The 11,099-nt window shown below is 44.0% G+C and overlaps 1 protein-coding gene across 2 annotated transcripts; it reads left to right on the forward strand.

Moving 5' to 3' along the window:
- The first annotated feature begins 720 nt into the window (after positions 1-720).
- dhrsx (dehydrogenase/reductase (SDR family) X-linked) lies at positions 721-10,620 on the forward strand. Of its 2 annotated transcripts, XM_061032144.1 has the most exons (7): positions 721-882; positions 7,004-7,111; positions 7,471-7,539; positions 9,057-9,158; positions 9,242-9,449; positions 9,604-9,811; positions 10,019-10,620. In XM_061032144.1, the coding sequence occupies exons 1-7, from the start codon at positions 783-785 to the stop codon at positions 10,199-10,201; spliced, it is 978 nt and encodes a 325-aa protein (XP_060888127.1). In that variant the 5' UTR covers positions 721-782; the 3' UTR covers positions 10,202-10,620. The 2 variants fall into 2 exon arrangements, with proteins under 2 accessions (XP_060888127.1, XP_060888126.1); XM_061032143.1 differs by lacking the exons at positions 7,004-7,111; positions 7,471-7,539; positions 9,057-9,158; ... (1 more) ...; positions 9,604-9,811; positions 10,019-10,620 and adding an exon at positions 3,666-6,031 and having other exon boundaries at positions 748-882.
- Positions 10,621-11,099: the final 479 nt, after the last annotated feature.

The following is an 11,099-nucleotide window of genomic DNA, read 5'->3' on the forward strand; positions in this document are numbered from 1 at the left end:
TACAAGTGTGCAATATTAACCTTAAAAATTAAAAACAGTTCAATTATATAATGTGAAAAATATGTGTGCAATAAGAAAACTTATTTATATTTTCATTTCATTGTACAGCGTTCCCCTTTGTTATTTTTTTGTATTATATCTTTGCTTTAATACAGTGTATAACTTCTGTACAGTTTATTTTAAATCACTTAGCTGTTACTACAACTTATTTATTTTTTACTTTTTTGTACTTTTCTTCTCTTTTTTTCTTACAATGCTTTTCTATTTTATATATAATTTTAACTTTTTTTTTGTAGAAGCTGACTCAGGGAGAAATGCACAAGAATTCCAATACCTGTGCAATAAACATCTATTCTATTCTACTGGATGGATGTATTTTTAAATTAAACTTTTTCAATGTTGCTTGTATTTTAAAGTGAACTTTGTTAACTTTGGTGTCTGAATATTGAATTGTGAACGCTGGTTGCAGGGGCCCCCTGTGAATATTTACGAGGGCCCCCACAGCCTCTACTTTAAAGTGCAGCCTCAGAACAAAGACCGTGTTCATAAACAGCAAGAGGTTAAAAAATAGAAAATCCCCAGAACAAGATATCTTTGTTTTAGATGCTAATCCGCATCGGAATTCGCATGTTTTCATTGCTGTGATGCATTTGGTTTTTTTTTCCAGGGGGGCGGAACCTCGGGTGGACTAATCCCTTTTTAGCAGGCTCCGAGCCGGACTTGTTATCGTGGCGCACAGCCGGACTCGTCGCAGGAAGCTGCTCGGTGGGAAACAAGCGGAGATGTGGCTTCTGACGGTGCTGCTGCCTCTCCTCAGGCTCTACCTCTGCGGGGCCAAAGTGCTCTTCTATCAGATGTTCTACAAATCGTTCAAACTACCAGGTCAGCTCTTTTTTTACATCTTATTTATCTCTTACTGTCTGCTCGTATGTGCCCCGTTAAATCAGCATTCCGCCTGCAGAACCCCCTTTAGAAAGTCGTCAATTTCCAAAAAACAACCTATTCGTACTAAAACTGAGAGACTTATTTGAAAAAGGAGTCGATATTGTCATAAAGACATGTCCTCTGATTAATTCGGCATACATAATTAATAGCTAAAACGTTAATAAATTGGTTATTTTAATATTTTAAGTGAATAATGACATGTTACCTTGTGCAGCTTTTCTAGGAAATGTGACAGTTATGGAGAGAAGTACTGCCAGTTAAAGAGATATGTGTAGGATAGTATCTCTTATTTAGTAACGTGTTTAAAGATGAATAGCTAGCAGAGATTATGTTTTTTAGAGGGTCATTAAAACGTTAAATTAGAGATATTCTGAATGGAGTTTGGTGCGCGCTGTCAGCTGTTCTGTTTTGACAGCTTATACGTCATCAATCAGTCACAGTTCATCTTAACTTCATTTTTTTAACACTTTAACACATCCTTATAACTTTTCAGACATTCAAAATAATAATTAACTGTTTAAAAGATTACGTTACGCTAAAATAAATCAGTGTTTAATTCAAATGAACTGAACCAGATTCTTCAGCAGCGAATCTTAACGCTTTAGTTTTAGGTAATGATAATTTAAACCAGTGAATAAAAATGTTCCAAGTTCATTAAATATCACTGCATTGGAGAGGCTGCTAGCTAAGTGGTGGATTCATCATTCAGAGTTAAAAGAGAGGTAAAGAAGCAGTTTCAGGGTTAAATTACGTCACTCCTTGGTGGACGTCTGGGGGCTGGGAGCCGAGCTGCCAAATCTAGCTTGAAGAGTCCTTCAGTGTTTTTTGTACAAAAGTTTGTTAAAAGGAGACAAATTATCCACAGATCTCCTCCTCTAGAATACTGACATACCCAGTGATTTAAAAACACAGAATGGGGGTGCTGGTGGCTCATTGGTTAGTGCGCGCGCCCCATGTATGGAGGCTATAGTTTTCCAAGCGGGCGGCCCAGGTTCGGATCTAGCCTGTGGCTCCTTTCCCGCAGGTCATTCCCCTCTCTCTCTCTCCCTGATTTCCAACTCTATCCACTTTCCTATCTCTACATTAGAGGCACAAAAAGCCCCCCAAAAAAAGTAAATCTTTAAAAACACAGAATGAAGCAGGTTCACAGAAGATCTGTGGGCTGGGCGCCGAGCTGCAGCTGATGTGCCAATTTCCACATACTCCGTCAGCGCCATTCCCTGCCGCTCTATTAAATGCTCGTGGTTCCACAGCGAGTGCAGCAGTCCATCTCCGGAGCGTGCCACTCCGCTTTGCACGGTTAGAACAATGGGACTTCTCGACCCTCTCGAGTGATTTGTTGTTCCTCGTCTTGGTTTGCACCGACCAACAACATGATTTGAACACCGTCTTAATCGGCTCTTTTTAATGAATGATGTGTGTTAGGTCTTTTGTCAACGTGTGTTACTTAAACCTCCTGTTCTCCGTTTGATCGATCGATGACGTGTAAAAATGTCCAAAGTTTCTCATCGTGATCAACACACTCTCTGTGTCCGTTAGGCTAAATTAGTCTCTACTCTGCATCATGTGCTCTAGAAATCTAGAGATCGGGGAATGTTAGCATGAAAATAATTCATCATGGTCACTGTGTGTGAAAATTTTGTGGTTTTTGAATATACAAGACATTAAAAGGCGCCTCATCAGACTTTGGAAAACACTGATCGCCATTTCATGCTGCAAACAAGTCAACGATTGATCCAGAGGACGGTCATCATAATAACTATGAGCAAAGACGACAAAGAGTGTGTTCAGACGTCGTGTGATTTATACTCCTTTCATCGCTTAAAGGATGCAGGCGGTCTGGAAATTCCTAAATTACAGCAACTAACCAGGAATATTCCACATATTTACGATTCAAAAGTTCCAGTTTGTCAGCCTGACTAGTTTTCTTCTTTAAGTTGAGCACGTCATCGTTGTTGACAAAAATTACATCATTTGGGAATTTCAGACAAAAATCCCCCGTTCAAAACACATACAAAAATATTGACGTAGGGGGGGATAGGCAAGGGCGTTTCCAGAGGGGTGGTGGCATTGGCCCCCCCTGAACTCTTATTGGCCACCCCAAAGTTTTTTTTTAACTATGATTGGTCATTTGCTTACCAGAGGTGGGACTTGATGATGCAACAGGCAGCTCATGGTGTGCGGACTTCTGTTTGCAATTTCTTTAAATAATTAAACTTGTGACTTTGGGGGCAAGGGGCACATTAATGCTCTCTATTCATGTGCACACAAACTTCAAGCCACCCCTGCACAAGTCAGGGCAACAGTTGGGGCACCCCAGCCCAAAAGGTCTGGACATCCCCCTGGGGACATGGGGGTCCAGACCCCCCCAATCCTAGAAAAACAGAGAAACAGATTAGCTCATTTTGTCTTTGACAGATGAGCCATTTGTTGCCTTAATATCCATCAGGCAACAGAAGAAATGGTAGTTCTTTACTAATACTCAATTTTACAATAACTGAAACAGAAAACAACAATTTGGATCATTTTTCCTGTTTTTACATCATAAGAGGTAAATAAATAATTGTAAAGAGTATTGTAAGGACATTTGGGAGAGCTTAAACAGGTTCCTTGTCGGCATGTTAATGTTACAGAAAGATTTGAGTACCGTCTCTAGTTTTGAAAATGTCTATCATGTCTTTATTAACATCCACAAACATTTATTTCACTATTCTTGTTAGGTACTCAGTAAGTGAAGTCAAACGATGGAGGGTAAAAGTTCAGGACCTTCGTGCTCCGGCCTCAATCTGGTCGCACACCCACGAGCCAAAAGCAAAGTGTGGAAATACTTTGGCTTTGACACGGATGCAGACGGCTGCATTCTGCACTGGAAACGGATTTACTGTCGAGTTTGTATGAGTCAGATTGCTTACTCTGGAAACACGTCCAATCTGTCGTACCACCTGGAAAAGAACCACCCGGTCGAGTTCAGTGAGTTTGTGAAGAGCAACGCTGATCCGATGCGTGGGGCGTTCGCCACGGCGTTCTCCAGAATAAAGACTGAACCTTTAGTTGTACACGTCCAGCAACAGCCGCAGGACTTAAACTTCAGGCAGAGCTTACACTACGAAAACAGACGACACAATGAACTGACCAATGCTGTTGTTAACTTCATCTGCGAGGGGTTGTACCCTGCATCGGTTGTAGAGGAGCGTACCTTCAAGACCTTAATGAGTACCATCGACCCCGGGTATTCTCCTCCAAGCAAAACCGACCTGGCAGCTAAGATGCTTCCTCAGATGTACAAACGTACCCAGCATGTGGTCTTTGGTGAGCTTGCGGGGGTTGTGAACTGTGGCGTGACTACAGATCTTTGGCAAAGTCAAACCCAGAACCGAACGTACATTTCTCTCTCTTTACATTCAGTCAACTTCAACAGTACAACTGGATTCTCAATGACGGACAGGTGCCTGAAAACTTTTGAGGTACAAGAGGACAACACAGCCGAGAACATCACCAGAGGGATGTACGAAGCCTTTGTCGAATGGGGGATAACCCACAAAGTCGTCGGTGCCACCACGAATGGGTCAGTGGACATCGTCAAAGCGTGCTCGCTCCTGGAACTATCTGTGGAAATGCCGTGTCTCGGACATACTGTCAATCGAGCGATGGATGAAGCCTTCCAGCTGCCGCAAGTAGACAGCTTCCTGGGATGTTGCCGCAAACTTGTCGATCACTTCCGAGAACCGGCGCTGTATCTGCTGAGGGACAAACAAAGGCGGCATGGCCTCGCTCAGTGTGCACTCATCACGGACAGGGGGAGGTCTTGGTTGACCACATTGGCCATGTTGCAAAGGCTGAAAGAGCAACAGGTTGCTGTTACTGCGACACTCGTAGAGAGCTCCAGCAGCCATCATTCCAGCGTTGATAGTCGCCACTGGTCCTTGTTGGACGGCTTGATCGGAGTCCTCCAGCCTTTCAAAGTTGTGGCAGACATGATGAGTTCGTGCAGGTACCCGACCATCAGCATGGTCCGTCCGGTGCTTCACATGCTGCTGAACACCACCCTCAAGGTGAAGGAAGGGGACCTCAAAGAGATCAGCATGACCAAAGAGGTCATCGCAAAGGTTCTATCAGGCACCTATTCCCAGAATTCACAGCTCTCCCAAGAGATCTCAACATTCCTAAACGTTGCTACCTTCCTGGATCCACGGTACAAAAAACTGCCCTTCCTGTCGGCTCAGGATCGCACTAAGGTCGAGAACAACATCATCGAAGAGGCTAAAGCTGTCCTTGAGAAGCAGATTGCAGAGCGACCATGCTTGGATGAGTTCTCCTTGGTATCCGACGAGCCACCAACCAAAAAACCAACGAGAGAGGCTTCATCCAGCAGCGTTTCCCAGGACAACCCTTTGGCAGCCATATTCTGCCAGTCCGATTCAGACCAGAGCCATGAGGAGCTGCATGCACAGGTCATAGAGGAGCTGAGCAACTACAAATCCCAAAGAGTCCTCGGTCTGAATGAGGATCCCTTACTGTGGTGGTCCAGTCACGCGCCTTTGTTCCCAACGCTCCCAAAGGTGCTCCAGAAGTACTGGTGTGTTCCCCCCATGAGCGTCCCCTGTCACAGGCTGTTCAGCTCCTCGGGAGCGGTCCTGTGTGGGAAAAGGAACCAGTTATCTCCGGCTCTGGTAGATCAGCAGGTCTTCTTATACGAGAACTCAAGGAACTACTATGAGCCTGAACCCTGTGAGGACGATTCAGACGGAGCATCGCAGGGAAACTCAAGTCTGGGTCAGCCTCTGGAATGACTGTGTGCTTAAAACTTTAAAACTGACTCACTTAAAAAAGTAGTCACTTTAACAGGCGTTAGGATGCAAATGTAATGGATCTGTAATATCTCACTTTATTGGACTGTTTGCGAATTTTCTCTAGATGCTTTATTTTGAAGTAATTGGACGCCGATCTAACATCTATGCATTAAAAAAATGCTTCTTCTTAGCCTTAAGGTCGGGTTCAGGTAAGAAACATAACAGCCATAATATCTTTATAACAGGCTAAAACTCTACAATCAAATGTTCTTAAAATAAATTCACGTTTGACTGTTTTTCCTTCTAAGGCCTCTCTGTATGTTTTGTCTTCAGTATTTCCATCATCTTTAATTCAGTGTTTTTTTCTTTAATACATTTTGCAAGAAGGATAAAACTAAAGAATGTTTTCCAGGTAATCCCCGAAGTTTGGATTTTTATTACAACAGTAGTGCACTTTTTATGAAAACAGATGCTGTTCATTGTTTTTCCATAATTTAAAAAGTTGATTTATCTCTTTAAATGGATAAAATGTGTTAACCTGGGTCCTTCTATTTGTTTATTTATTCATCCTGCAGCAGGTTAAACAGGCTGTAATGTCTGCAACATAATCCTTGATGGATCAGAGTGTGTCCGAAAAGTTGTTTTTGACCCTGTGGTTTAACCTTGTAGGACACGGGAGTTGTTGATCTACCGCTGCCTAAACTGTTAGTTTGTGGTGTTGTGAGTGTTTTATAAGCCTACTTCAAATCCTACACCTGTTACTGGTGCAAGATAACACAACTAAAAAACAACCCGTTTAGGCAGCGGTAGATCAACAACTCCCATGTTCTGTCAGTCTGAGTGTGTTCAAACATTACAGAAAGGATCCCTGCAGAGAGACGTATTTAAGTTAAACCACAAACAGCTGGGACATCACTCTCTACAAACACACCACATTCAGAAAAACTCTGATTTTACCTCACGGGACTCAGGAGATGTTGCTCTGCCTCTGCTTTCATTGGTTAATTTTTAAGGCCTGAGCACACAAGGTTGCGAGGACCCTAAAGGAATGATTATTATTGTGATATTTTGTTCCTCAGACATTTCGCGTTGAATCCAAACGTATCATTCAGTAAACAAGGCAGAGGTAGAACAGCAGCTCCCATGTCCTGCAGCGCTGGTGGCTTCACAGCGAGCGACCTGACGGATCTTTCTGGAACGTAAAACTTGAAATAAAAAAAAAGAGTTGCACAGTGTTCTCACCCCGTCCCGTCTCTCCTCCCACACAGTCTTGCCAAAGCAAAATGGAAGGGTTGCCATAGTGACGGGCGGGACCAGAGGAATGGGTTTTGAGACGGCGAGACACCTGGCACGCCTGGGCATGCATGTTTTCATAGGTACGCTCTCGACCAATCACATGCCTTCTGACACCCTTCTTCCTCCTCTTGATGTGTTAATTACAGTTTCCTCCTCACCTCAGTGCAGATTAAGAAAGCAGTAAAAGACTCCAGTGGTGCACCGTACATGTTTAAAGATCCTGTTTTTATTTGAAGGTGGAGTCAGTAGAAATGTTCCTTTCTGCTTGTACACAAGCGTGCACAGATTCAGGCTGATTTAGTTAAACTTCATACTGATGCATGAATCATTAGCAGCTCTTCACGGGTCTGGGCAGGCTTTTGTCAGTCAGTGTAGGATGATGATTTAACGATGGATTTCTGCTGGACTTGTACCCACCTGTGATCTTCATCACCTCCAGTTGGAAACGAGAGAGAGGAGGGCGCCGCGGCGGTCAGGACGATTCATGAAGAAGGAGGCGAGGGGAAAGGTAAACACCTGTCTGTCTGTCCATCCTGTCAGAGCATTAGACGGTACGAAAATAATATTTAAGGAGTCTTTGAAGGCCGGCTGTGGACGATTAACTAAAAGTTTGTCGAGAAAAATCCTTGAATTGATCAAATTTATCATAATTTTTTAAAGTCAAGTCTCTGAAGGAAGAAATAGTAAGCTGTCAGATATCTGAAGGGAATGACTTTAAACACAACGATAGTTTGATTTTTTTCTGCACAAACTTCAAAAACAAGCTTCTTAAACTCTCCTTCATTACTGCTGTTAACCGTCCGCTCTCTCCTTGCCCTGGAACGAGTCCCTCTTCGGGCCAATGAGCTGAAACCCTGACACACTGAATCTGTACAAAGTGATTCAAACGACGTGTGACTGAAATCAGAGTTAGATTAGACTCAAGGAGGCAGCGGCGTGAAACACAGCAGAGTCTTTGTTTCAGTCCCACTGAGAGAGACACTCAGCAGACGAGAGGTCAAAGATCGCGTCTATATGAGTCTTTTAAGTTTGATCTATATCATATCGCTGTAAAGAGCGGTCTGTTTCCAGTTCGGGGACGACTTGTGAATGAAACGCCGTCAGCAAATGTTCAGACAGAAGTCTTTGACAGGATTAAAGTGTGAAAGGTCAAATAGGATGAAAAAAAATACACTTCAGCATGTTGTTCTACACACACATCCATTATTCATACTTCACTATAGGGGAGTAAATTCCAAGAGTTGGTCTGCTGCCCCTGGTGGACCTTGAGGGTACTGCATGCTGGAAAGTGCAAACCACAATCACAAAATGTGAAACACTTAAACCAAGAAGACAAAATAAATGAACAAGATGAGAAGCGCTGAGACGACGTGACATCCTGCAGAACGCTTGAAGCCGTCGGCAAACAAATCTGCAAAGACCGGGCATCCTGTCACCACTAACCCCGTTTAACACGTTTCACAAACTCTGTCCACCAAAACCTGAGCGATCACTCACTCATTCACCAACAGGTCACTTCCAGCTTTCGGTACATTTCCTTTTGCTGCAACATTCTCCGGTTTGTGAATTTGTTTTAAGACTTCTAAAAATAAATATAAATTTGTCTCAATCTTTACAAAAGTGTTTCCCACTTTGTAAGTTTGGTTTGCACTTCTCAGCCACCGTACATCAGTGGTCACTAACACTAAACCAAGACTTGATGGAGATCCGATATTTGACTTTATGCACTTCTTTATTTTTCATTAAACGTCGTTATGAGAAAGTGTTTGCATCATTAAATGTCCTGAGCTCTTATTTTGAAGATAACTTTTCTGTATGATAAAAACATGTTGTGAAATCCGTCGTCTTAGTCTTGTAGATTAAAGGTTTAGTGGGCTGAGGAATATTTTGAGTCTTAAAAGGATTAACATACTTTGAGGCCGTGTTGTGTTTGAAGGATCCCAGAGAGAAATGGAGCATAGTTCAAGACGAGTCCTGCTCCCTCTGCATCATGACTCATTCTCACCTCACTATCTTCTTTTACAGCCGAGTATGTTTACGTGGACCTGACGTCGCTGAAATCCGTCCGTCAGTTCGCTCAGACGTTCAAAGACCGACGACTCCCGCTCCACCTGCTGGTCAACAATGGTAAGACACGCCCTCGTCTGTGTCTGACGCTGAATTTCTTTGTTTTGGTGATTGAACTCGTAACCTTCTCTCCGGTCTTGTAGCCGGCACCATGCTGGTCCCTGAGCGTCAGACGGAGGACGGCTTCGAGTTCCACTTCTGTCTGAACTACCTGGGTCACTTCCTGTTGGCCAACCTGCTGCTGGACGTCCTGAAGAGGTCGGGGTCGCCGGGCCGCTGCTCCAGGATCGTCAACATGTCGTCTGCCACTCACTACGCAGGAGTCATTCACATGGACGACTTAAACAGGAGGTACTTCCTGAAAACGTTGACGTGTAGGGCAGCAGGCGGAGTCTCAAACACTGAGAGAAGTCTTTTTAACAGCACTAAATAACGATATGCACGTGTTGTTATTTCTTTGAGAAAATGAATCAAATGTAACCCCGCCCCCTCTCCCTGTCTCCAGGAAACACTACAGTTCCCACGGTGCCTACGCTCAGAGCAAACTGGCTCTGGTCCTCTTCACCTACTACCTGCAGGAGCAGCTGAACGCCAGAGGCCACAACGTGATCGTGAACGCCGTTGACCCCGGCATGGTGGACACGGCGCTCTACGACAACCTGTGGACGCTCGCGCAGATGCTGAAGAAACCGGTGGCCAAAATCCTCTTCAGGGTACATTCATGTGACACCCTTGATATTAATTAAAGGAGCAGTATGTAACGCTGACACCTAGTGTTTAAAATCGGTACTGCAGTCTAAATTCTAAACATTAGAGAGCTGTGTCCACCCCCCCCCCCCTCCTCTCTAGAGTCCATGCTCACGCAGGTTGCCATGTCCTGGACACTGAAGCCTCTTTTGCTCCTTTCCTCTCCTCCTCAGACTCCAGCAGAGGGCGCCTCCATCACCTTGTTAGCCGCCGCCTCCTCGGAGCTGGAGGGGGTGGGCGCCTGCTACTTGTACAACGGGGAGAAGAGGCCGTCTGCAGACGCCTCGTACGACACGGAGCTGCAGGCCGAGCTGTGGAAGAAGAGCTGTGAGCTGGTGGGGCTGCAGCAAGCCTGAGCCCCCCCCCCCCGTACACCCGTCACCTGTGCCTTCATTTAAAACATCCAACACTGAGGTTGATACCTGCTTTTTAATCATGCACTTAAACATGCAACCCAGATTTTACATCAACATGGTCATAACACCATGATTCATTTTACCCCAAACAGCACTGAGTAAATACTGAATGCACTAAATCTCATGCAGGACTCGAGGAGAAGGAGACTGCTGCAGAAATAATATTTAAAATGATTGTTGTTATAGCTTAGAGCGATGATTAGTTTGCTTTTTTAAACATTTAAAAGCTGGTTTAAAATATGAAGAAGCTTCTCTGCTGCAGGTTCAGTGTGAAACTAAAAACAAGCGAAGCGATATGCGTCATCTCGTTTGACTTTTTTAAACATGATCTTCAAGCGTACAAAGTTACGTTTCGTAGTCCGTCCATCATTTCATTTTTCCCCCTTTCACCTAACACCTAACGAGAATGTCTTTGGACTGTGGGAGGAAGCCGGAGTACCTGGAGAGAACCCACACATGCACGGGGAGAACATGCAAACTCCACACTGAGAGACTCCTGTCAGACGGGGATTCAAACCAGGAACCTCCTCGCTAACCACTGCACTGCTGTGAAGCCCACTTTTAAATCATGCAGATTGATCAGAGAAAAAGCTTTCAATCCTGAACAGTGCCTTTTTTTTATCGCTGTGAGATGAACGTGTGTGTTATAAATGTCACATAATGAGAGTGATGTCTGCTGTGAGAGTGATCGATCATGTCGTCTGAAGTTCTATCAGTATTAAAAGAGTTTTTAAGTATTAATGTGCCGAGCAGAATGTGCTGCTTTCTTTCTGAAGAATCAAATGTTTGATTTATTGATATTTGTTTGCATATGAATTGTTCACTACGAAGTCGACTG

Source organism: Labrus mixtus, chromosome 24, assembly GCF_963584025.1.
Source record: "Labrus mixtus chromosome 24, fLabMix1.1, whole genome shotgun sequence".
Taxonomy (NCBI): Eukaryota; Metazoa; Chordata; class Actinopteri; order Labriformes; family Labridae; genus Labrus; species Labrus mixtus.

What these genes read in the sequence shown, in the direction of transcription:
- dhrsx (XM_061032143.1), top strand. Translation starts at nt 3,690, where the DNA reads ATGGAGGGTAAAAGTTCAGGACCTTCGTGCTCCGGCCTCAATCTGGTC.